Raw genomic sequence first — 26,632 nt, 5'->3', positions numbered from 1 at the left:
AAGCCACGCCCATCCCGTTACCTAGCAACACAAGCCACGCCCATCCCGTTACCTAGCAACCTGGAATTCCAGCAAATTTGGCCGGCTGGTTTTACTTGTAAGTTAGTTTTGTCTTATTTCAAGTGTTCTAGACCAAAAATACTTGGTAAGAGATTTTGGTGTTTTTGCTGTGAAGATTTAAAATCCATTTCAGCTGGACTGCCTTGTTGTTGAAATGTGCAAATAAACTTGATTGAATATAAGAAAAAGACAAACCCTGAAAGGAAATCTATAGTGTAAAATTCACATTTTGCTTGTTTCTGTTCTTCTAATTTCATGTTTTCTGGTGTTTGGAAAATGAGCCGATTCAAAATCCTCCAGAATGCAACGTCACAAATCAGCAGGCACTGCCTGTTACCTAGCAACCAAAGCCAAGCTCCAGCTGTATTTGCTGCATAATGGCTGCTGGAAAAGACAAGAGTTTGTGGTTGACTTGCCATCCAGAAACCACTTGCTGCATTCTTGTTAGTTGTGCAGGAGGCTCCATTTCTGCTTTTCAAAGATGCACGGTTGTACAACGATGTATCTGTTTGCAGCCATTTTGACATGCGTGTGTAAACGTTGAGTTGGAGGCGGGGCCAGCAGCAGATTATTGGATTTAAAGTGACAGGAGGCCCTAAAACAACTAAAATCTCATCATCTAAGAAAGATTTTGTGCAAAACATGCTTTGTGTAGGCCTATCTTACACTGTTAGATCTACCCTAAAGCATAATAGGTCACCTTTAAGACAAACACATAAGACACAGAGGCAGAAAGCTGATTGGCTGGACGGAGCTACCTGATGGCTCTCGTCCCAGCCGTTCTCGTCCCTGGTGCCCAGCTTCGCCCGGTAATACAGCAGCGTCTCGCAGCAGGACGTTTCGCCCCCTGTCAGCACAGTGTGGTACAGCGGGGTCAGGCCACAGCGGTCCTTGTAGTCCGGAGACGCTCCGAGTGACAAAAGTGCCTGTTGAGGACAGGACAGAGGGACGAAGACGACGATGAGACGCTTCTCTAGAGAGAAAACTCTTTCTCACATGAGCCAAATCTGCTGAGTCAAAAGAACTCACAGGACAAGAAATTAAAAAATAAAATAAAATAAGGCAAATAAAGTAGTCCAGTTATTCATCCTTAAAGAGACAGTATCTTGTAAAATTTACTTTTTTGAGCTTTCTGTTGTGTTGTAAACTTATTCCTTCATCAAAAGCAAACCTGCAGTGTTGCTTTGATACATTCATGTTTGAGAAATCCTATAATCTCCATGGCAACCACTCATCGGTGCAAAACGCCTGGGTGGACCTAGCTCCACCTTCAAGGCGCAGCTCCGCCCCCTCCCTGTTCCTTCAGACAAGCCAGCAGCAATTAGCAAACCCTGAGCTCATAGGAGCTGGGGTTGTTCTGTGTGTGTGTGTGTGTGTGTGTGTGTGTGTGTGTGTGTGATGTTCTAACCAGCAGTCCGGCGTGGTTGTGAGCTCTCACAGCTTTGTGCAGCGCCGTCATGCCATCGTGGCTCCTGAAGTCCATGTGGGCCCCGCCCAGAACCAGCAGCCGGACGCCGTCCACCGGCAGGCCAGACTGCACTGCCACTGACAGCGGTGTCTCTGGAAGAAAAATAAAACATATTTCACATTTCGTAACAACTCTGAATACAGATCATGCCACACCTTTCAGATTTTTATCAGTAAATCACCAGAATCTCACCTCCGCTGTCAGGGTCATGAAAATTTGGATCCAGACCTTTTTCCAGAACTTTTGCCATTTTTTCCATCACTCCAGTCTGGACGTATTCCAGAAACTTCTTCTGGCTGGCCTGCATGCAGAGCCATGTTACAGACCGCTGGGCAGCTGCTGTCAGACACGATTAAGAACTGAAGAAGAAGAAATACCTTGGTGCTGAGCTTAGCCAGAGCCTTCTCATCCAGGTTGGTCTGTTTGTAAACTCTGGTTTTATACCGAAACTGAGGGCAAGAAAACATCAGATGTGTGTGAAAAATGTGAGTCATGTCTAAAAAAAATCTACTTTTCAAACTGTGAGCCTGGTTCATGAAGACAAAATGGCCGCTATTCCTGTGTGCTGCAGCGCATCTCTGCTTCCCACTCAAAGCTGCCAGAACAGGACTGTGATTCATTTCTTCAGTCACATTTAGACTCATTTTTGGGAAGAAAAATAACTTAATCACATGAGTTTCTTAGTCTGTCATGATGACAAATTTTACTAGACGATAATCTGTCTCAGAAATTATTGTGATAAAAGATAATATTGTCATTTTGAGACCATTTTAATACTATAAAGTACTATGTGTACATATATTTTAGAAAATATACAGAAAAGACTCTGCTGCTTTGTTTTTGATGATTTGACGATAAACTTGTTTCTATCGTCACATTGTTTCATTCCACACTTTGTGTGCTTGTCATTGAGACAAATTAAAATATTTATCTAATCTGTACTACTTTTTTATTTTTTTCAGTGTTGTGTATTTTTTTCCTTTCATTTTGACTTTCAAAAGATAAAAAAACGACAGAAAAAATGAAAAACCGTGAACTTGAACTAATAATGATGACATAATAATGCAAGTAAACTCACTTAAAGACCAAATAACTTTAATGTCTAAAGAATATTTAACACTAGAACCAGAAATGCATTTTTAATATCCAAAATAAACAATTAAAATGGATTAGGAAGTCTCTGTCATCAAAATTGCCTTTCAGCTTTGACAAGGAAAACAGGCAAAAGGGGCAGGAAGTGCAAGCTATTTAGTTCGTGCTTGATGTCAAATGTTTGCAGCATTTCTTAAAATGGCGGATCTTCAACAAAATTAAAAGGGAGCATCTCTTTAACAAATGTCCAAATAAAAATGAATGAGCTCATTTTAATGTCATCATCCAAATAATTGATTTATTGGTGATTGTGGCAAGCTAATGAGTTTGTAATTAAATGTTTTAACATTTCTATTCAGTAAATTCCCATATTTGTATCTAATTGGAACCACTATCTAGAACTTGCAGAGCATTTTTAAATGGAACCGGTACCTGGAAATTATTTTTATTTAGGTAAATATCTCAGTAATAATAGGTGTAACCGTCTGCACAGCAGGATCAGACTCACTCATATTTAATTCTAAAATCATTTAAACAACTACGCATGTTGGATAAATAAGAAACCTCCAAACAAAACTTTTATTTTAATAATATCTAATGCCGAATGCATCTCAAAAACTCAAATTGTGTGTAAAGGGTTCACCCAGACAAAGCAGAATATTACTGAGTAACAAGGTTTGAATCTATGAGCTTATTTGGATCCTGGTTAGTGGATCTGGCTCAAACCAGAACATCCACCAGATGGCGCTGTGGGCTTTACAAATGCAACTTTATGACTTCTCTGCTGACCAATCACCCAAAAACTAATAAATGTAATACTCTGCATTTTAAATACGTAAATTGGATAATATGAGACAAAATACACAAAAACATAAAAATTAACAGATTTATCTCTTGGTTTTTCTGAAATTCTGAGCCTGAAGGTAAACTTGGGCCTGTTTTCTTGATGCTTCAAAGATTATTTCTGCATTTTTAAGATAATTTTTAAGGCATAATAACTGCTGCTTATATTAAACTAATAAACCAGAAAGGATCTGTTTACATTTACAGAATACAACCAGCTCCAGGTCTGTATCAAAGAATTTCTGGTTTATTATATTAAAGCGTGCTTTTTGTCAATTAAAAAAATTATTTTCATTCATCTAAACTTTCACTCACTGCCTCAGCTGAGGTCAGAGGTCACGATTTAACAATAAGAAAGGGAAACATTTGAGAAAAGGAACATCATGCAAGGAGCTGGACAACCATCCACAACTAAGTAATTAATAATCACATATAATAATAATAATAATAATAATAATAATAATAATATTAATAATGTAATGAGGTAATAATGTAATTATGTACATTTCTTTTTTTTTTCTTTAACCTAGTAGGTTATGCATTCCTTGGATTGGAGTGCACCGCTTCTGATAAATGTTAAAATTTTGTCCTAACTGTTAAATTTAGTTTTTAAATATATTTTAAAACTTGAATCTTTGTGTGAACCTACATGCATCTATGTCCTGTAAAAGTTACTGAACATTGATTCACCTTTAATAGTGAAATTCAAAGCATTTACCATCTTCAGAGCAGAATTAGATAGCAACTAGTTACATTTACTCAAGTTAAATTTATTTCAGTAACTTTTGGAAAAAATACTTTTATGAGTATTTTTCTTGTACCCACTGTGAGTAATTAAAAAGTCATCAGACACATACCTGCAGTTTTTCCTAAATTTTATGTTGAAAGAAATATAAAACCTACAAAAATATTTAAAGAAATTAGAAAAAAAAATCCTGACTTTATTTTGTAATTGTTATTCATATACTATTTTTATTTTGGTTCTTAAAAATACCAAAATTTCCAAATAACTTTATGTTTTGATCCGTGTGTGGTGCAATTTTGAAATACTAAATGATTGATAATTTGATCAGTTCCTCAGTACGAGAATAGATTTTTACCAAATACTTTTTTTGGTCGTTTAAGAGTTTTGGTTCTGCGTAACCTCAGTCTTTACCTCGAGGTAGGGAACCCCTTTCTCAAAGGTGCGTGCATAGTCCCGTAGGGGGCGCTCCTCCTCCAGGAACTTGGCATCTCGTCCTTCTCCAGCCGGCTGGAAGAGTCCGTAGTTGTAGACGTCCCACAGGGACTCACCAAGCGAACAGATGATCTGCTGCTTGGCGCTCCACACGGTGCAGTCCTGGTCAAACTGGAGGCATCGCTGACACACACACACACACACACACACACGCACGCACGCACGCACGCACGCACGCACGCACACACACACAGTGGAGGGGTTCAGTTTTATAGACATGGTGCAATGTGACATCACGTGTGCAAAAAGCTGGTTGCTGATGACAGGCATTGGTTTTAACTGTTAAGTTGTCAACATAAGGCATAAAATCTTAAATGTACACAACATAAAAAAGGAAAAGGGACTCAGTCCTTTGCTATTGTCATCACTACGACAACCAGATATGGTCAGAAAAAAGTTTTAATTTAAAAAAGAGAGGGAGAGAAAGAGAAAGAGAGAGGAAGAGAGAGAGAGAGAAGTAGGTCAGTAATGCTAGCTTGACTTTGACAACCTTAACATGTAGATATGCTGCAGAATTCAGTGTTTTGGTTCAGTTTGAAACAAAACCGACCCACAAACCAACTCTGCCAGATCATCAGTAGAACAGGTGTTTAAATCAGCTGATCTATTATTGCTGTGTTCGGATGAATCCAGCCTAAAAACGTATTACTGTAACGGACTGACCTACTTGACCTACTTTCAGCGGTGGTTATCAACCTTTTATTCATTAAATGGAACTTAATCAAATTTTATTATCTTTAATGTATTTTATTTTGGTATGTTATTTTGCTTCAATATATCTTGTTAATTTATTGTTACATTTTAATTTATTCATTTATTTAACCAGGTGTTGCCAAACAATTATTTCATTTAATTTCACTTTACTTTATTTAGCATATTATCTGATTATATTTCAGTCAAACAGTTTTTCACACTAAATATTAATATTTAAACATAAATGTGTCCATAGTTGTTATGTTGTTGTTAACTACTGATGTGTAAATGTGTGAATCATCATGACAGCTTGTGATGAATGAAAGAAAATATTATCTCTGCAGAATTTAATGTGATTTAAATAATTAACTACCATACCATATTTCTATAAAACTGCTGTTATCCTTTTGTTTGGTGCAGTGAAGTTTTTTATTTTCACACTACATTTATTACAGTGTTAGAATACAGAGGAGCAGATATGAATGTTTATCGTTTGTTCTGTATAGAAAGTGTCAAATTAACACCAACTCCTACAAGGAAAACAAACTGCTGTAGAAAATATCTCATTGTTATTTTCTGGCCTCAGATGTTTTCTGTGTTCTACCTGAACTTATTAAGTTCCAGTTTTCTTTTCTTGAAAAAATGTCAGTTTTTTCCTAGTAAACATTTGACTTTTCAAACTCAGAAAGTTTCAAGATTTCTGTAGAAAATTTCTCAGAATCTCAACATTTGATTTGATTTTTTATTTTTTATTTTTTTGCATTTCCAAGTTTTCCAGAAAATGTATCAGATCTCTCGCTCTTTTTTTTCTTTTTTTAAATTAAAATTGACCCTAACATGCCGTCTGGTGGACAGACCCTTGCAGCTGTTCTGTTTCATCAGTTCTGATGGTAAAACTGCACAGCTCAGCATCGCTCTCATAGTATGACCAAATTTATTGGCATGGCAACCATTTCATTAGTGGAGGCAGGCAGCCGTTGCTGTAGTGATGCCTCTCAAGTCCCTTGGAGGTATGCGGTGACGTGCCTGAGCCTGTGTGCTTGTGTTTGAAAGAGATGCAATGTGTTTGTGGGAACAGTGTGTGTATGAACGAGGTAAAGTGTGTTTGTGGGGACCGGGTGTGTATGAACAAGGTAAAGTGTGTTTATGGGGACCGGGTGTGTATGAATGAGGTAAAGTGTGTTTAAGGGGACCGGGTGTATATGAAAGAGGTAAAGTGTGTTTGTGGGGACGATGTGTGTTTACTTCTGATGGTCCATACTGACGACGCAGCCTGGATGTCACAGTGACACCTTCTGCAGCACTGTAATCTAATTGGAGTGCATCTTTTCCTTCCTGCCTTTTCTTCAGGAATATATGTAGACTGAAGAACAACAGAAACCCTTGGCATGTTTCTCATTCCTCGGGTCTCCCCAAACTCATTAAAACCCTATTAGATAATTAGCAATTACTGTTATATTGAGGGCAGATTAGCTGACATGTAGAACGCTGCGCATGTTGAGGGAGTTGGAAGCAGAGTGGGTGGAGCTTCATCACCTTGCTGCAGCTTGTGTGTGGGCTTGCCAGTTCTCACCTGCTGCCAGCTGCAGGAAGTGTGAAGTGATGCTAACTCCAGATGTGGGAGCTAATTGGCTGTGAGTGACCCACGCAGGTTCCAACATTGCCATGTTGAATGATGGAGTCACTTCTTCCCTGCTGCTGATGTTCGCTCTGCTTTCCATTTGCTTTTTCGGGAATGTGAGGAGATTTCACACAATAAACTGATGTTTACACACCTGGTGTAAAAAATTACTTTCTTTTCTTTAACAAAAAGAAAAAAAATATCACAATATTTTTCTGTCTATGTTTTCTGAAAATTATTAGAATTATTTGGGTAATCCTAACCAACCGATGGACGGATAAGAAGGACGGATGTATGTGCCCCATCAAGTGATGGCTGTTTGGTTATGGATTACCAATTTTAAAATCCTTTAAAAATCTGATGAACATAAAGAACAAATACTTGCTGGTGCCAATATTTATGCAGCTCTGCTAAATGTGGGATTTTTTGTCAAACTAAACATTAACATGTTTTTATCCTCCTGTACTAAATGATCTGAATTTTTGCAGGTTTGTTTTTGTCTTTTAAATGACTGGATGTTAATGTGTGATGAATATTACTGTGCAGCAGCTATATTAATATTTGTTAAAGTGTCAAGTTAAACTGAATCTTTCTCTGAGGCAGTAATACCAGAGAGACTCGGCTTGAACTACTTCCTCTATTGGAAAGACCTCCAGTCAGCGGCCTGCTTGTGACAGGACCAAACTTTAAACACGTCTTTAACTCAGATTTTGGTTTTAAAGATACACCGATCCAATATTAATTTCTGTATCAGTCCCAATATATAAAAAAATTCTACATATCAATAACAATGTGCCTGATCCATAAGGGCAGATCAATTCAGTCTATTTCTATGCTTTATGCTCTGATCGACATCAAGCTTTATTATTTTTTTGACATTAGATTTAGAATGACTAATTGTTGCAGTTTGTTTACATGTTTGACCAAAGTAGTCAAGGTAGTCAACCTGTTGATCTCATCAATTTCCTGTTTTACCCACAGTTTTCACTCCACGGTGAAATGAGGTACAGTGGTGAAACCTTAAACTGCTGCAACAGATTATGCAATTTCCCCTTAACCAAAGTCAGGGGGAAATTGACCCAGCAGGTTGTTGCTAGGTAACCAAAGTCAGGGGGAAACTGACCCAGCAGGTTGTTGCTAGGTAACCAAAGTCAGGGGGAAACTGACCCAGCAGGTTGTTGCTAGGTAACCAAAGTCAGGGGGAAATTGAGCCAGCAGGTTGTTGCTAAGTAACCAAAGAATGAATGAGTTAGTTGATTCCACCAATCTTGATAATTATGTATTGAATATTCTATCAGTTGTATTATCTAATGATATGTCTTTATTGGAGTAGATATTATTGACGTATTGCCCATTGTCTATGTTTAAAAAAGAAATGTCTTATATCAGTTCAGCTGTTTCTTGGTATCGGATAGGATGATATATCAGTATCAGAAGTGAAAAAGTGGATTGGTGGATCCCTCGTTGTTTTGGACCCGTTTTGGTTCTGATGCACTTACTGTCTGTTTGATGTCAGGGATCCCGATGCGGAACACCATCATGGTCAGGAAGGCATCCTCATGAGGCACCATGGTGGTCATGCTGCGCTCCATCAGCGCTCGACGTTTTGCCGCCATCAAGTGTTGCTGCTGCAGCTTGTTGGCAGCGTGGTGATGCGTTTGTGCCTGATTGGACATGTGGGCAACGCCCCGGTTGTCCAGGTTACCGGGTCTCAGCGGTCGGTCCATTCTCTGTCTGCCAACTACAATGGCCGCTGGTTTCACTGCCTCGCCGCCCTTCCCTTCCCAGGCCTGGCGTCCGCCAATCATTTCCTTCCCCCCAAGTCCTTCTAGTCCTCCGTTCTCCCTGCTCCACTGGCCTTCGTCACTTCCTCGCCTTTGCTCTTCTTCTTCCTCCTCATCCTCCCCATCTTTGTCGTCCTGACTAGAATAAAAATGCTCATTATTTCCCAGCATCCTTTGCTGTGCAGGTGGTCACTGCAGAGAGGGCTGAGTGATCTAGCTGTCATGGGGACAAAACATGGCTGTCCCATGAGAGCGGCTCCGTCCGTGGGAACATGCTGTGGAAAACAGGCAGAAAATGGAGTCAACTTCGACTCCTCATTCACAAACAACATCAAGTCAACAAAATTAGCAACGGTGTAAATCAAACGTGGAAAAGACAAGAGCAATAGTAGCAAAACTAGCCAGTGGCAATGTTAATAAGTCCACATGTGAAGTAGCACAGAGCTGGTCCACATTTCCCATTTAGCCAGTAGGAATGCACCGGGGAGCAGCAGGCTGATGGAAGACAGGCTAAATATAAACTCTGTGAATTTGCATCACAGGTTCTTTGCAGAAGAGAGTGAGGTGGATGTGCAATCTGGGATCACACGAGGTCAAGATCATTCCTGCTTGGTGGTAATGGAGAAGCCAAATGGAAAATAAACATATGACGATATTCATTATATTCTATGGAACGGTTTCAGCCGAGGTCATTCTGTCCCTGGAAGGAAACAAAATCCTGACTTCCATTTTTCCTTTGGCCAGAAGTCTAATGACCCCCTACCGGCAACCTGGTGACCCCTACCGACAACCCCCTAAAAATACACATAATTATTTTCCTCCATTCATTTAAAGGGGCAGTATTATTTGTTTTCCAGGAACATAATTCTACTTTATAGCAAAATTGAGTAACTATGGTACTTCTGTCTCTTTAAAAGCTACTGGTTTTTCTGAAGCTCCGCCTCCAGGAAATCATCCCAACATGGCTACTCTATCAACCCTATAACAATGATTTTACCAGCGTTGCTCTGAGCAGCAGCTCCTATTATGAGTTCAGGCATTTGCTAATTGCTGCTGGCTAGTCTGAAGGAGCTGAGTGGGGGAGGAGCTCCACCTTGAAGGCGGGGCTGAATAGTTGCCATGGAGATTAAACGCTTTCTCAAACATGAATGACATAATCAAGGCAAAACTCCAGGTTTGTTTTTGATGAGGGAAAAACATAACACCACCAAGGAAAGATTAAGAAAAAAGTCAATTTTATAGAATACTGCCCCTTTAAAAATAAACCGTGGTAAATAATTACAACGTACATTACTGTTCATTATTTAATAGTACATGTATTTTCTTTCATGATGTATTTATTTAATTTTTTCTGTTTTGGCCGTTGACACCCCTCATCACTACGAATCTGAAAATAATTTAGAGACCCTCCACTTAGTCTCTTGGGACCCCTGCAGGGGCTCAAACCCCCACTTTGGGAACCCTTGGTCTAAGTGAAGGTTTCTTCGCTCCGCTTCCTGCTTGTTTCAACCCACATCGGAAAATCTACATAAAAGTTTCTAAAGGGGAAAAAAAAAAGAGTCAAACTCTGGGAAGCTTCACAATAACGATCAAGATGTCTCTAACTGAAGTAAAAACATTATGTAAGGTAAAATAAAGTATTTTTGCTCCCACTCAGTATAAATAACACCGTTTACACAGCCTTACAAAACTTGAGCATTTGTCACATTACAACTTCAAACCTCAGTGTATTTTATAATGATTTAATGTTCTGGACAAAGTATAGTTGTGTGAACGGAAAGTTTTCAATATTCTTTAGTAAAAAAATGTAAAAAGTGTGTTATGAACTGGATTAAGCCACCTTTACTCTCATACCGCTAAATGCAATCCATTGAAGTGACTTTGAACACACCTAACATCCCAATTATGAAATGTGATGGTGGCAGCAGCATACTATGGGAATGCTTTTCTTCCCATTGCGCCCCCTGCTGTTGAACTAGAATAGTGCAAAATTCCCTGCAGTCAAAATGACTGCTAATTGAGACCAAGATGGGTAGAAATTATTGCATTTCATTTGCCCTTTGCACGCCAACTATGAATTCTGTTTTAATGAAAGTTTACAGTTTTCAAAACAAATTGTAAACTGAAGGTATGGATCCGTTTGTTTTATTTACTCAACTCATGTCATTGAGAATTGATCTTGCTGTGAACAAAATGGCTTCAGTATTCCAAGTCCAGCCCAGCCACTGCGGTTTCGGCCATGTTTTCTAATCATTTGTCCATGTAAGATTTATCCCATCCACAAATTCCAATTTGGTAGCATAATTTAAGTTTATCGCTTAGTAATAAATAGTTGTAATATGCTGACAACATGCTAGCTAACATTAAAACACCAACTTAACGATGGGTAACCATGGCAACCGGTAACACCTTAAAGGCACTCTGGCTCTTTGAGCTCCCATTGGCCGTTTTGATTAACACATAATCCCTCTATGTGAGCCTGAAGTGAGAAACTGCTGTGTTTTGGTTTTCGGCCGTTTCCATAGCAACCTGTCTGAATACAGCTGGACATGCTAGCGGTGCCTGCAGCTAGCATTCCTCAGTTTAGAACCCTACAGCCTGATGCTGTGGTGAATATCTCAGGACGTAATGGAGGTCTCTGCTGCCTGGATGTTACCCTGTTAGCATGTCAGGACAGTCAGATTGTCCTACAGCAGGGGTGTCCAAAGTCAGTCCTGGAGGCCCGGCATCCTGCATGTTTTAGTCTCTCCCTGGTTTAGCACACCTGCATCAAATGATGGCTCGTTAGAGGCCTAAGCAGAACATTGACTTGCTGAAGAGGTTGTTACTGCCACTAGGGAGAGAACTAAAACATGCAGGATGCCGGGCCACTAGGACTGACTTTGGACACGCCTGTCCTACAGCAACAGTCTTCAGTCAGAGGCTTAAAGTCATTGCCAGACTGACTGCTGCTGGAGATCCTTGCAGTCCACAGCATCACCATCCACAAAGACTCTGAAGATACTTGGATGATATAAATTATGACATTTAAACAATGTTTGATAAAGCTGGAGCTTCTATGCACCACAAATCTAAAAACAAACCAGAAAACTGAAAAACAGCTGAAACACTGAGTTCCTTTAAATCCAGACTGAAACCAGCTGGTAGAGCTGCACATCACTGGAACACTGACTGACATGTTGAAGATGTTGATGATTTTGATGGTGGGACTGGACAGAATGTGATGTTTAATGTTGGTTTCTCAGTTGGTGACTAGTTGATGCTTTTCTGACTTGTTGTGTTTATATGATGTAAAAACCTTTGAGCTGCCTTGTTGCTGAAATATACTCTACAAATAAACGTGATCGGTTGATCAGAAGATATGGTGCACTCATTATTTTTCAGTTTATTCTGTGTAAATCTGTTTTTGCCTAAATTGCTGTTTTTGGAAGTATTTTATTCCATTCCAGCTGATGAAGTCCTGTATGTGACCTGAACTCTCCACAGTCAGGAGACAATCTTCTGTCCTTAGGACATCCAGGGGAAATATCCGTCCTGACATAACAGACGGTTGTGGATCAAGGACTCGGATGTCTTCCTGTTAACTCAGTCCAGATGGAAAATGTTGGGGAGAAACTGATTACAAGCTGCAACAGGCAGGATGTGAAGCAGCTTTAGGTTCGCTGCACATCCCATTTCACATCCTGGCGCCTGCTTGTGTCGTGTCCTGGTTTCTCTTCAGTCCGGCTGCAGGTCTGGACCGGCGCCAACGGCTGGCTGGCTGGTGAAGAGAGACGCCGGGGATCTCCCAGTATGTGACTGGCAGGCTGACGCTCTGAATCCAGGAGTATCAGAAAGCGCAGATGGACAGATGGACAGATGGACGGATGGACGGATGGATCCCGCAGAGACACAACTGGAATCAGGACAGCAATCTAAGTCATTGAGACGCTGATCGCCGCTGCTGGCAATGAGCGGCGGTGGAGGAAGTCCTGCTGAAGATGATTCTGTGACTTTGCTTCATTAACCTTCGTTAGGTTTTTGGCTCGGCCAACAACGCTGAGCTGAGAGGAAATGACAGCCAGCAGCTCAACGCTGTAAACCCCAGACTGAAATATTTAAAAGTTAGACCTTGATTCATTATTTAAAAACTTTTCCCACCTTTAATTTGATAATTGTCCTGTTAAATTCAACAGAAACAACAAATCTGATGGGAGATGAAATGGAAAAAAGTAAACTTGGTGGCAACTGTAAGCACACACTGAAGATAAAACATTTATGAGACATTTTGATTTGCAAATAAGATTATTAAAAGAGATGGCATTAATAATCTGAGAGGATCAGAGATTGTTTTAAAACCCAAAGTCAGAATAAACAAAACAAACAGAATGATGCATTTCCATCCGTCAAATAAATCTGAGGAATTATCTCTTAAAGGAAACCAAAGAGAGATGATAAATTTTTACTTTTAAGAAAATAATATAATATTCTATTAAGGTATAATGAAGTAGTTCCAGTACAGCACTGCATTCATATTCATTAAACACAACATTGATGCATCTATGGATGGTTGGTTGACGCTCAGCTGCTCATTGAAAAATAAACTTTTATGCCAACATGTTCATTTAAAACTGTAAGTTAATAAAATAAAACTAATTCATCATCAGCTGGGCTGAAATGATTCACCATAATGAATCAATTATGAAATATTAACTAATTTAATAATTGAATAATTGTCAACTGGAGCATACAAACTCTTTAAAAGAAGCCATTTGCTGAAATGGCTTCTTTTAAAGACGCTGTAGCTCTGGACCAGCGCCAACGGCCCGGTCCAGAGCTACTGTATGCTTGGTAGGTGATTGGGTCTAAGCAAACTCCTCAAACAGGATTTAAAAAATATATATTTGACCCTTGCTCTTCGTCAGTGGCCACAGTTTTAGCTAATCCTCAGTAACAATAAGACTCATCATTTAGCAACTTCACAGAAGAAGCCAACACTGGGTGCAGCTACGTCACAGGTCATATGGTTCCTCCTGCTGACTCAGGATATCGGTTGTTACAGAATCTGGTAAAGATGAAAAAAGAATTTGGCCAAAATTGTGCAAAAAAAAATGAACATTTCACATTTAACATATAAAATATATATTCTTTCTCTGTTAATCTGTTTTACCCAGAAAAACATGATCAAACGATCAAACATTCACTGCTGTTGTGTTTCAGTTCTTCGCTGCACCGTCCCAGTTTAATCAGGTTCTGTTTGGGTTCTGTAAAGTATTACGGGTTCGTTCACTGTAAAAATCTTAGAAATGCATTTTAGTTGTTGGTGAAACAAACAACGCTCCGCAGCAAAACGTAACGGCCTCCAAAAACAAACCGTCATTGTTTGGTTTCACTCGGCCAAACTGGAGGATTATTTAAGGTCATCTCCACTGGAATAGACTCCAGACTTGGACTAGGACACTGTTTTTTGTTTTGTTTTTTTTTGCCTTTTATCAGTGAAAAAGGAGAAGTCTCGGGAAACACAGTTTTCACAGCCCTATAAATTATTCATATTTATTTATGTTTTGATGGTTTTATTTTATCACAGCAAAATGAGAACTGAACAAATAAAGATTTTCAGAACAAATTTCCAAAAACCAACATCAAAGTTGTATCAGTGAATTTCCAGATATTGGAACCCGGTGGTGGGCTCACTTCTGCTAATCTGCTAACAGCAGAGCTAATATCAGCTCACCGCATTAGCGCTTTTGCTAACTTTAAAAATATTTAGCACACTTGGCTTCCCATAGTGAACTTTTTACAGATAAACTACAGATCGCTTGTTTTGTAAACTTTCAGGTGAATGAAGTTTGACATCTGTGTTGAAGTTTTTATTATTGAATGTTACAAATTCTTCAAGTCATTAAGATGTTTACATTCATGCTCTTATTTTGAAGGGGGTGAAGACAGCAGTTCTGTTTCCTCTTGCAGTTTCTCTGGTTTGAAATAATAATTTAAAACAAGAAACACACAAGAACAAAATGAAACAAGACAAACAACGGAAATAATATAATATATAATGTTGAAATTGGGTTGTATTCTTAATGATTAGGGTCATGCTAAGATTTTTTTTATTACAAGAATAAAGTCTTAATATTAGAATAATATAGATGTTATATTACCAGCAAAAATGTTTTAATGATATATATGCAGCAAAAAAGGAATCAAATTTCTGGCAAAAGCTTCAGTAATGAAAAGCTGACTAAGAACGGCTTGTTAACACTCAGGTTTTTAATGCCATCATTCACGCTCACCGTGAGGGAATACAGGCGGCTGATTTATGAACAAAGGCTCATTAAATATTGAACAGAGTCGAGCATTCGCAAGTCAGGCCAGAGAGCGGCAGAGAGCAGCCAGGAGAAAACTAATTGGGATGTAAAAGTGATGGGAGGATTCACAGGAGAGAAACATGAGTTTAGTTTGCATAAAGCAGAGTAGTCAGATTCAAGCAGAAAGGGGATTACAGCAGCGGAAAGGAAGGTGAGAGTGAAGGCCAAATGAAAGTGTAACATCAGAAAAGGAAGGAATAAGTTGTGTGGAAACTATAACTGGGGTAATTAACCTCCTGAAATACTTCCCTCAGAAATCATAGAAGCAGGACTTCATTTGTCCTAATTTAGCTGCTTTTCTCTGCAGCAACAGCATCTCCATCCCGGCTGTTGGTCCCTGATCATCATCAGTTTCTCAGCCAAATGTAAACTTCTTCACCTTTCTATGTGCCTGAATTATCTCCACTGCATCGGACGCTGCTGCTCATTATGGCGCCTCATAAACGCTGAGCGGGCCACATGAAGCAGGCTGAGGTCAGATTCAGTCCCATCCAACCAAAACACAGGGGCAGCTAAAGTCCTGCAAACTTAAAATGTTTGCAGGACAGAATCACCGAAATTCAGATGTGAGACGGGAAACAAGCGTAAACAAACATGGCCGACTCGAAGAAGGAATGGAGATAATTAGTGAATAATATTTAGGAGAGGAAACAAATGTTGGACATCCTGATCTAATTCAGTTACTGTTGGTTGAATTAGATCAACAACTTGCAGAAATTTCTTCAAAAGTTTGAAGGAATTTCTACGTTTTTGTAGAAACTCCTTTTCTACAAAAATGAAACTACTTTGCTTCATGAAAATATTGTCTAATTAGTATATTATTGAATAGATAAAAAAACAGAAATGTCTCAGGACAGTTCAGTTTTAATAAAGAACAAAATGTGGCCCTTAAGTAATCTTATCTCGACATTTTGGCTCTAATGGCAAAAAGTTTGGGCATCACTGGTTTATGAAAAGATGAACAATGACTCCACTTCCTGTTTCTGCACGTCGCCGTTCTTTATCTTCCCCACATAGAGGTCAAACTGAGGTAAAGTAATTTAATGTAAAGTAATGCAGGCTGTCTGCTTTCCTTTCATTGAAAGATCTGCTGAAACATTTCGCTGCCTGTCTGCGCCTTCAGCCCGGCACAATGCGCCATGAAGACCTCTAACTTATCACTTCTCTCCGTCAGTCTCTCCCTCACTCTCCTCTAATGTAGGACAGAGCTTGTGTATAGATATATTTTCAGTGTATCGGTCCCCGGAAAGTAGAATTGGAGATCATCCAAGGAACAGATTGTCCCACTTTTACATCCTGCAAAAGTGGAGCGGCCAAGATCTGTCCTCCATCTCGCTGCGTTTGACTGGGTCTGCAGCCGACGGCTGCGTTTGGAGCGCCTGCAGCGCGAAAACACTCCGACCCGGGGCGGACCAAGGTGCCGCCATATGAACGATGCTACGCTAACCATCGGCCTGGGGGGGGCGCTCTGACGCAGTGTTACACGCAATCGGCCTTTCGCTTCAGTCTGAGGTTGAGATGTGACAAAATGTAACTTTAAAATTTAAAGGTTATGAATTTTGTAGTGTAACGACTAAATCCTGAAAGTTTTCATCGTTCAAAATTCTGTTTGTGAATTTTCTCATGTTTTAACGTTGAAATCTCAATGATTCACATTCCTATGAGCCAGTATTACGCCTACGCTACGAATTTTATTTAGATTACAAGAATATAGTGAAATTGAACAAACAAAAACGTTGCACCACAATAAATTTGTAATAGAATGAGAATAAAGTCGGAAAACACCAGAATAAAGTTGTGATATGGGAATAAAGTTATATCACAAAAATAAAGTTGTAAAAACTCAAGAAAAACCTCAGAGAATAAAGTGAAAACAACAAGAATAAAGTGGTAGAATTACCAGAAAACTGCTATTTATATCACGAAAATAAAATCATTATGAGAATTATCTCATATCTCATAATCTGAGAATCGTGAGACAATAAATATTACAAAAATAAAGTCAAAATGTAATAAACGTTTTTCTTAGCCTGGCCCTATTGATCTGTTGCATGTTTCTGATCGGGAACCAAACCAATACTTGGTCAAATCAGGAGAAATGTTTGAGTTTTATTCAGCTTACTGGTGAATTCATGAAGGAACCACTTCTCTGTCCAAACCGACTCAGTTTCCTCTGAACGTCTCATCAAACACAGACATGCTAACCATGCTAATCACAGGCTAAATGGGTAAATAAAATAATTTCCACCCATTAATATCCGCTGCTTTCATCTCAGTTCCCGTTGATTCATCTACGAAGCTTCGCGCCACGGAGAGCCCAGGTCATTATGCTGCCACCTCCAGAAACTCTGACTGCTCATGCAGCTTTCAGGCTTATTCATGTTTGTCAGAAGCGTTGAGATGAAATCATCGTGAGCAGCTGCATCAGAGTTTCCCTGAGCTTGGTTTGCATCTGATCAAAGTGGGCTATGGCTCCTCTTTACTCTGGATTTAACTGGGTCAGGCTGGATGTGCACTGAGGGCCTCGCATAGGCTAAACTGGGCTGGAAGGGCCCAGAGACCTGAGAGCAACACAGATTTATGATCCAACGTCCCCCGCTCCAGTTAACGCCGCGCTGCATGTAAACATGGATCCTGCAGCTCCAGAGCAGAAAACACCCAATCAGCGCGCATCACACTCACTTTTATCATTTACTTTGGATCTATAGAAGGAAAATGAAGCAGCCTTGCATCATATTTACCAGTTTCCTACGAATGTATCCAAATACAGATTCAGAGGGAGAAAATGCATCAATGCACTGCAAAACACTAAATCTGACCAAGTATTTACTGTCTAGTGTTCAGTTACTAACAGGCGACTTCAGCAGAGTACAGGAGCTTCTTTCAAGTGAATAATATTAAATAGTTCTAGTTCCACTAGTTTGTTTAAAACATTTTCCCTGGTTATAAGTGAAATAATCAGTAAATAATCTGCCAGTGGAATTAGGACTATTTAGTCAATATTAAATTATTTATTTACTTTAAACTATACACAGATTTGCAGCTATATAATTGCTGAAAAAAAAATGATTCTACAAGTTGGTGAACTGCATGACGCACTTTTCAGATTTATTGTTTTCAAAGAAAATGTGAAAATCATGCATCCATGTTCTTTTGCTTCATAATGATGCTAAAACACATAATGTCCCACTAAAACATTGCTATGTGGTTGTAATGTGACAAATATTACAAAGTTCAAAAGACAATATGGCAGAAAAACCTTTCACAATAAGAGTTTCGTATAAGTCGATATAGATAATTATTGATTAGGTTTTTTTGTTTTAAATATCTGAAATATTGCTAAACTGGTGACATCATGTTTCCTGTTTTACCCAGTTTCCATTTCACAACGTTGTTTTTTATTTTTTAGCAGTTTTGAGACAAAGTGGGGAAACTTGAAACTGCTGCGGCCCACTCAACAGGTTGTTGCTAGGCAACTGAAGGGCAACTTGAAACTGCCTGTTATCCAGCAGGCTGTTGCTAGGCAACCAAAGAAAGAGTGAGTTAGTTGATTCCACCACCCTTAGCTAGCCTGAGAGGCTTAGCAGCTAAAGCCTTTCCTCTGTCTAAAACTCCCAGAATGCCGTGCGGTTCTGGATTGGAGTTCAGTGAATATTCTATAAAATGTATTATCTATTGATATTGATCACAAGTCAATCATGAGATAAACTGCTACGATTTACTGTCTAGGCCTATTCAAAGGCTATGAATATTAAATTATATTTTTCCAAGTTTTTATCAGTTTTACTTTTACTGAACACAAAATGATGTGACAGGAAGTGTATTAAAGTTTCCTTTAAACAGAGTTCAAAGGTCACAGTCACCTTTATAACAACAAATGAAGAACATGGAGGTTCAGATCCTGATTCTATCCCACAAAACGTCGAACCGAATGTACTAACAAAGCAGCTGACAGACCAGCCAGACACACACACACACACACACACACACACACACCTCCAGCGTGTCCACCAGTGACAGCTTCACTTACCTTCCCCGTCCAGAGACTTAACGGTAACGTGGAGGGACAGACGCCAACAAGTGGCTAATGGAAGCTGTTAGACACGGCAGCAGCGCGTCAGCAGGACTCGTTACAGATCATCCACCCTCCATGTCAACGAGTTTCATCCAAAAACATTCAACTTTCACTTTAAAACGGTCCAACAGAAAAAAGCTTCACACCTTTCCACATGTACTAATATAGAGGATGCGGAGTCAGGAGAAGCAGCTCCAACATCATAACAAAACCGTTACAATAAAAAAATATTTACTCTGCAGATTGTTTAATCAGATCAAGTAATACTTTTTCCTTTCTGAACATTTTCTGCAGTGTTTTCCATAAATTACAGCCTGATATGATATATTTTGTGCGTGACATTCAGTTTTGCGGCTGCACTCCGCCTCCCAGCTCCTCTGGGTCTGATTTAGGAACATTTCTGTGGTTCTTGCATGTTTTCTAGCTGCAGCGATCTGACTGGAGCCGGACTCCTGCAGCGGAGAGCCGTCAGGGAAACATCTCCTCAGCTGGATGCCATGATGTCTTCAAACCCGGGAGAATTGGTGGAGGACACGTCGGCCTCACATCTGCTGCTGGTTATCGACTGCTGGTCTTCCTGCTGCGATGCAGAAACAGGCAGCCAGACGACAGACTGCAGGGAAACACCAAGGCTGCTGTGGTGGAAATCACAAACCACAGATTCCTGTGGAGCGATGTGTTCCTCTACGTCTGATCGGGAAGATTTTACACCTCATAATGCTCTCTTTAGTCATTGGCTAAAGAGCAGGAGCCATTTCTGCTGCTAGCGTTAGGCTAACATGTTAGCTTTGGTTGTATTTATCTAGAATGTCCTGCACTGTAGTCCACTTCCTGCTTTTGGAGATCTCCAGTATTAAATATTGAAGCTTCATGGCTGGCTAAGGAATAGTATTAGGAAGTACCCAGTTGCTTTTTTGGTGAATTATTAGTTTGTAAAATGGTCTTTTAATTTGTTTCATTTTTGTAATGTTGTAAATTTACCAAAATAAAGTTGATATATGTAGATAGACCAGAGTTCAGATTAGAATTCAATTAGCATTCACACCTCCCTAAACAATCTGGAATTTCAAGGCAAGCGGACCGGAGTGGGGTTAGGTTAAAGTGGACTGGAATTGGGTAAAAGCGGACCGGAGTCGGGTTATAGCAGACCGGAGTTGGGCTAAAGCGGACCAGAGTCAGGTTAAAGTGGACCGTAGTCGGGTTAAAGCGGACTGGAGTTGGGTTAAAGCGGACCGTAGTCGGGTTAAAGCAGACTGGAGTCGGGTTAAAGTGGACTGGAGTCAGGTTAATGCGGCCTGGAGTCGTGTTAATGCGGACCGGAGTTGGGTTAAAGTGGACCGGAGTCGGGTTAAACCGGAGCGGAGTCGGGTTAAAGCGGCCTGGAGTTGAGTTAAAACGGACTGGAGTCGGGTTAAAGCGGCCTGGAGTTGGGTTAAAACGGACTGAACTGAACGTTGGCAAACGTCTCATTGAACCTCCTGTCTTCTTGTGGTTCTGTTTGCTCCGTTGTGATCAATTGTTCTGTGTTGTGAGGAAGTCATTAATCTCTCTCTGCTCACTCGGCTCCAAATTGCCCACTTTGTTTGCTGCTTTTCCCAAATTAATTCCCCATGGTCCAATTCTCCAGCAGAGGCTGCGCTATTAAAGTATTGCTCGTTTTGCTTTGGCTCCTGAGAAGTTCAGTCAATTATGCGTCACAGGATGAAACGGTGCAGAACCAGGTCGGTTCTGCCGGGCCCGGGGCCAGCCGGGTCGGTGTGAACATGCGGTTCGTCTCTGCAGACGTGTGAGAGGTTTCCACCTTCTCCAGCAGCTGACATGCTGCAAGCTGCAAGCAGGCAGGAGATGTTGATGAGTTCCCGTTTGGTTCGTCTCACCTCCCAGCTCCAACACCTTTTCCTCTCAGCTATACTCTTTTTTTGTTTCTACCAGAATGAAATTCTGTTCAGATTGAAAACCAGTTTTTGGCCAAGAGGCAGCAACAAGTAAATACATTTAAGCTCCCAGACATCCATAAGACTTTTTGGCTAACAGGTCAAGGTGTCAGAGGTAAGTTTCTTTGAATTCACTTGAAAATAGAATAAATATTGATTTTAGACAGTCGGTCACTATTGACTTCTATTTTTTCCTTTTACATATAATAGTGGCGGTGCTCGAGTTAAACTTCTAATCAAGTTAATTGCAGGAGCTGTAATTAATCACATTTTAATCAAAAATTGACAAAGTAAGCCATATTTTAAATTCCAAAACCTCTTTTTTGTTGCTAAATTATTGAATAAATAGACATATTAGCTCAACAACAAAAATATCTATAGTTTTATTTAATTTTGGGCCGAGAGAAGCAGCTTTTAGTCCATCACTCTTAGCGGATGTAGCTGTGTGACAGATTTACTGCCCAAACATATGATTTTTTTTAACTTAATATCACATTGTGATTTTGGAATTAGTGGAGAGTTTTCTACTTCACATTTTAACTGTGGCGCCCCCAAGAGGGGGGCGTGGGAATGGGCCATGGCCACCCCTGAAAAACTTTGTCTACGCCCCTGGAGCCCCAGTGAATCCAGTTCAAGTCAAACAAAGGCACACAGAGTCACCTTCTTCCATCAAGACATGAATGAAAAACCCCGTGAATAAATAAGAACAAGTGAGTCTATGTATAAAATTCTACTTCATAATTTTTTTAATGTTTATGTATAATTTTTATTTATTTTGTTGACTTTGCCACCTGGTCTGGCCACCTCTATGAACCACAGCTTCAGCTAATGTTTTTATTATTACAGATTTTATGTAAAATTATAGAAACTTTTGTGCTTTTTCACTGAAAACAAGCGACAGAGGAGAGCCTTAGTGAGCGTGTAACGTGTTTCCACATTCCTTCCTTTTGTCGGGTCATAACCTACTGAGTGTTGAATGAAAACTCAGTTATGATTCATAACGAACATGATGCAAACTCCTGACTCGTCACCAGGGATTTAATTACAGCTGTAAAGTCAAATCCAGAAGAATAAAGTCTCATTTGTGTGGGATTTATCCAGCGACTCCGCCCAGTGGGTCCAGTAGAACCGACTGGTGTTTAGTGGGGAGGTTCTGGAGTGAAACGCGGTAATAATGCAGTTTTCTGTGTGATCACCCCCACCATGCCCCACTTTGCTCTTCCTCCACACCTCCATTAAACATGTGAAGCCGACCCCATGGGACGACATGAGCAGCTCCTGTACTCTCATCTCTGCTTCCAGAATAACTTTCTCCTGTTTTCATCCTGAATGTTTTGCATTCGCTGTGAACTCCAGCTGATTAAAGGTAGTAAATGAGCAGAAAAAAAGTAAGTACCTTTTGGTCGGGTGGCGGCGTTCCTTCCCGGTCCTCAACCTTCGTCTTGATGAAACACAAAAAGAAGGAAAAACCGGAGCGGGATCTGAGAGACGAGAAGGAAAAAGTGGTTTAGATCACATTTTCTCATCTTCTAGGGAGCATCCTGAGCTGTGCAGCGTTTCCTTCACACACACTCTTTCAACTCCTCTCTGCTCCACCGAAGCTGCTCGCTCTCTCTCTCTGTTGCACACCTCCTCTCTCTCTCTCCCTCTTTCCAGCAGGATTCATCCCTCTCTTCTCTCCTCTGTTTCTCTCCTGGATTTCAACATCCCTCCCTCATCATTTGAGTCCCTCCATCAATCAGTTAAATTCATCCTGTCAAATGTTTCCTGCTCATTTATACACTTCCTGTTCAGATTCAATGACTCTCTGGTCTTTAAGACGCTTTGAGGTATTAAAATAAAAATAAGTTTGTTTTTATTGTTGCATTTTGTAGATTACAGGTTTATTTTGCTAACCTGAGTCAGGCAGTGCTGGGTAATGGGTCAGCATAAAACCAGGTTATTAACCAAAAACTGGGTAAGAATTGGTCATTTCTAACCAACAGTGAGTTGGAAAGAATAACCTGTGACCTGGTTTACAAAATGAGAAATATTTAGGCCAAGCTGAAAGATCCATGCATTTATTTTCTACTTCTGCCTCCAGTGTTTTGCCAATGGAGCGATTATGAGTCCATATTCACAGGTTCATCTAAAAACATGTAAATATTGGTTAAATGTTTCACCAGAAGATGGAGGCACAACTTAGACATACTTAGAGCATCTTTTTTCTCAAGTAAAAGTAAAACTAATTTTTAAAAAGGCGATTCAAGAACTAATTAATGGATCAAAGCATTAAATATTTAATATTTTAAAATTCAAACAAATCAAAGTATAAAGTTATGTGGAAATGTTGGTATTTTAAAGGTCAAAATAAAAATAATTTACATAAATAATTAAAAAATAAAATATTGCAAAATAAATTTTCAAAATAAAACTATTAAACTTTAACAAAAATTGCAGGTGTGTCTCTGGTGAGTTTTTGGTTAAAGTTCCTCACAATGGATGGAGAATCCAGAAATTTTACTCAAGAGTAAAGATACTTCAAAATAAAATTACTAAACCGCATACATAATTTCTCACACTACGGTAAATATCGCTTCTCCGTTTGGACTCCTGTGCAGATCTTTGGTCAAAGTGTGAATGCTAAACATAGTTAGCACTAGCTGGTTAACTCGGCAGGGAAAAGGCCAACGGTGGTTTAACCGGTGAACAAACAAGTCACTAACATTACCACCCATTAACCGCATTGATTAAAGAATTTATTTCTCCACAGCAGAAACTCAGAACTGCGATTAAAGAAAAATAAACAGCTGCTCTGATCTCCTGTAGAGCTGAATAAGGTATGAAGAAGATCCAGGCATCATACAAGAAAGTTTTACTAAACTAAGTTCTCTAAAATCGGAAATTATGAATATTTTTAACTGATGGAGAGAAGTCAGACGTTCTTACAGTTGGAGACAGTGACGCAGCCTGGAGGCGAATGGCCGCTGGGTTTCCGTTTCCGGTGTTTCTTTCCGGTGTTTGACATCGTGAATCTGTTTACCGAGAACTTGAAAAATTCCGACTTTCCAGTCAGATAAATCCACAGGAAAACCATCCAGTCGGACTTTCCACTGGGAAACTGGAAACAACTCCATCTACCACCAGTTATTGGAAGGCTGACTTCCTGTTTCAAAATGGCCGCCCCTCCCATCACCAACAGCAGTACGACGTGGTGGAAACATGTTTATTTCATAAAACACACATGCAGGAGTGAGACTAAGATCAATGTTACATGTAGCGCCTCCAACTCTATATTAAGCTAATTAAAAGTGGAGTTTGCTTATGGAAAATTAAGCTTCAAATTATGTATAAAAGATGCTACAAACAATATTTATTCCACGTTGGAATCTGTCATGTGTTATGGTCCGGCTCTTAAACCACAACAAATAAAAGGGAAGCAACGCCAGAGACAACTTAAAAGGGAATTTATTTAACAAAAATCATAACTGGTTGGGGAAGAAAGGGAGAAAGGGGAGAGAGTGGCAGGGAGACAGGAAGATTGAGCTGCTTAGTCAAAGAAAGTGATGCATCTTAAGGTGGATCTGACGTCATCTGGAGACACTGGCCAGCTGCCTCCACTTCCAATCAGCACCAATTAAGGAGTCCAAAACATGGATGTTAGAGACCCACAGGTAAAGGCCTTGGGCCGTAACACATGATATATATTTTAGTGATTTCTATTGTGCGTGTTTTTAATGAACATTATTAGGTGAATTTACCCTGTAAATTTATCAATACTCACCAGTGATGGGAATTTTGCTCTTTTCAAAGAGTTTTCCAAACATTTTCTCTGCTATAAATTTATTTAGAATCTATTAAAAAGGAAGAAAACAGAAAACTTTTTTCTTTTTAACTTTTAAATTAAGAAAACACACTTTGTCAGAAAACAGTATTTTATTTTCACATGTAATAATTTTAAAGATTATAAATGAGTTTTTGTTAGTTTAGTTGTAATTACTAACCAACATGTGTTGGTTTAAATACGTCTGAAGGCTATATTAGAGTATTAAAGCTGGTTAGTTTGGTTAGATTTGGTCACAGATGTTTTTTATACATTGGACCTTAAACTTTTCAGCATATGCTCTAACTATGTTTCATTTTCAGATTTCTTGTTTTGAAGGATGTAGATGTGTCAGCAGCAGACTGGCTGCGTCTGCAGTGAGTCTGCAGGACTCCTAGAAATAAACTACAGCTTTTCACTGCAAAATGTAAATAGGAAGCCTATTGTTCAGTGTCATGGGAATATAGTTCAATACTATGAAATAATTAATTCCATTAAAAGGCCCATAAATAACACAAGTTTATAGATCAAGAGAAATGAGACTGAAGACGTGAATATTGGAGCCAACAGTTTAGAAGTAAAGCTTTGTGTTTAAAACTGCTGCAGCTTTTCCTTCCCTCTGAGGGCTGAATGAACATTATCTGATTCTTTAACTTGATTGGTTAAATATCAGTAAGCTTGGCGCCTCATAAACCAAAACAAAAATCATGCAGAATTGTAGAATGGATGAAAGACGACATATTTTTCAGGACTTCTTAGGAATTAAATCTAAAAGTGGTTAAAAATTAAAATGTGTTGCAAATATTTGCCTTTCAACATGTTAAAATGTGCTGCAAATCTCACTGAAACATTTATTCTAGACAGATTAAGACGGTTTGAGGTGTTTCAACCCAAGTCGAGACCTGGATGAGCTGCTTGGCCCAGAATTACAGCTGGATTGGGTTTTGTACTGTAAGTGGGAAATGAGAAACTCATTTTTATTTTGAGACACATCAAGATCATAAATGTACAACAGCATATTAGGGCCATAAAAAGAAAAGAATAGGTGTACATCTCTGCCAAAAAACTCAAATTTTGACATTACTGTCAGAACATTTTTGAAAAGTCCAGAAATGCTTTAGAAAATAATCCAAGTTTGAAAATTCCCCAAAATTTTGACTTTTGGAAATGTCCTGATTTGCACAAGTCAAACAATTAAAACATTTTAAAACACTGAAATCTCCAAGTTTTTTCTAGAAAATGTCTGAGATGAATACAAAATCCATCTCATAGATCTGCAGGTGTTCTACCTTTGGAGCTCAGACATTTCCTTGTTTTTTCTACAAAATTCCTGAGGGTTTTTTTTTTTGTGGCAAAAATTTACTCTTTTTTTTTTCTGCAGCTACAATGGCCCTAGTATGCTGCTGTATAAATAAAGGACTAGTTGTGGCAGAAAATATTGAAACTATATTATTCTCACTTTTATAATCAGTGAAAGAAAAATCAGTGAACATGCAGGCTCCTCCCTCTGCTGAATTTGTATTTATTTCTTCTTTATAAAACAAAACTGTGAATTTTTAAATTAACATATACATTTTTTATCTTCCCATCATGTTTTCATGTTTTTCCCTCATCAAAAATAAACCTGCAGCATTGCTTTGATTCTTTCATGGATGTTTGAGAAATCCTCTAATCTC

The 26,632-nt window shown here is 39.3% G+C and overlaps 1 protein-coding gene across 1 annotated transcript in view; it reads right to left on the bottom strand.

Moving 5' to 3' along the window:
* LOC103130492 (SH3 and multiple ankyrin repeat domains protein 1-like) overlaps positions 1 to 22,715 on the bottom strand; it is a 54,546-nt gene extending 31,831 nt beyond the window's left edge. The window contains exons 1-7 of the mRNA XM_016665946.1: positions 22,551 to 22,715; positions 8,514 to 9,073; positions 4,620 to 4,823; positions 1,906 to 1,977; positions 1,721 to 1,829; positions 1,469 to 1,620; positions 819 to 986 (exon numbers count right to left, since the gene is read on the bottom strand). Of these exons, the coding sequence (XP_016521432.1) occupies positions 819 to 986; positions 1,469 to 1,620; positions 1,721 to 1,829; positions 1,906 to 1,977; positions 4,620 to 4,823; positions 8,514 to 8,969 (1,161 nt within the window). The 5' untranslated portion in view covers positions 8,970 to 9,073; positions 22,551 to 22,715. The remainder of the gene's footprint in view (positions 1 to 818; positions 987 to 1,468; positions 1,621 to 1,720; positions 1,830 to 1,905; positions 1,978 to 4,619; positions 4,824 to 8,513; positions 9,074 to 22,550) is intronic.
* Positions 22,716 to 26,632: the final 3,917 nt, after the last annotated feature.

Source organism: Poecilia formosa, unplaced genomic scaffold (genome assembly GCF_000485575.1).
Source record: "Poecilia formosa unplaced genomic scaffold, Poecilia_formosa-5.1.2 Scaffold639, whole genome shotgun sequence".
NCBI lineage: Eukaryota > Metazoa > Chordata > Actinopteri > Cyprinodontiformes > Poeciliidae > Poecilia > Poecilia formosa.
The sequence above is the reverse complement of the archived record's forward strand: the minus strand, read 5'-3'. Positions and strand labels throughout refer to the sequence as shown.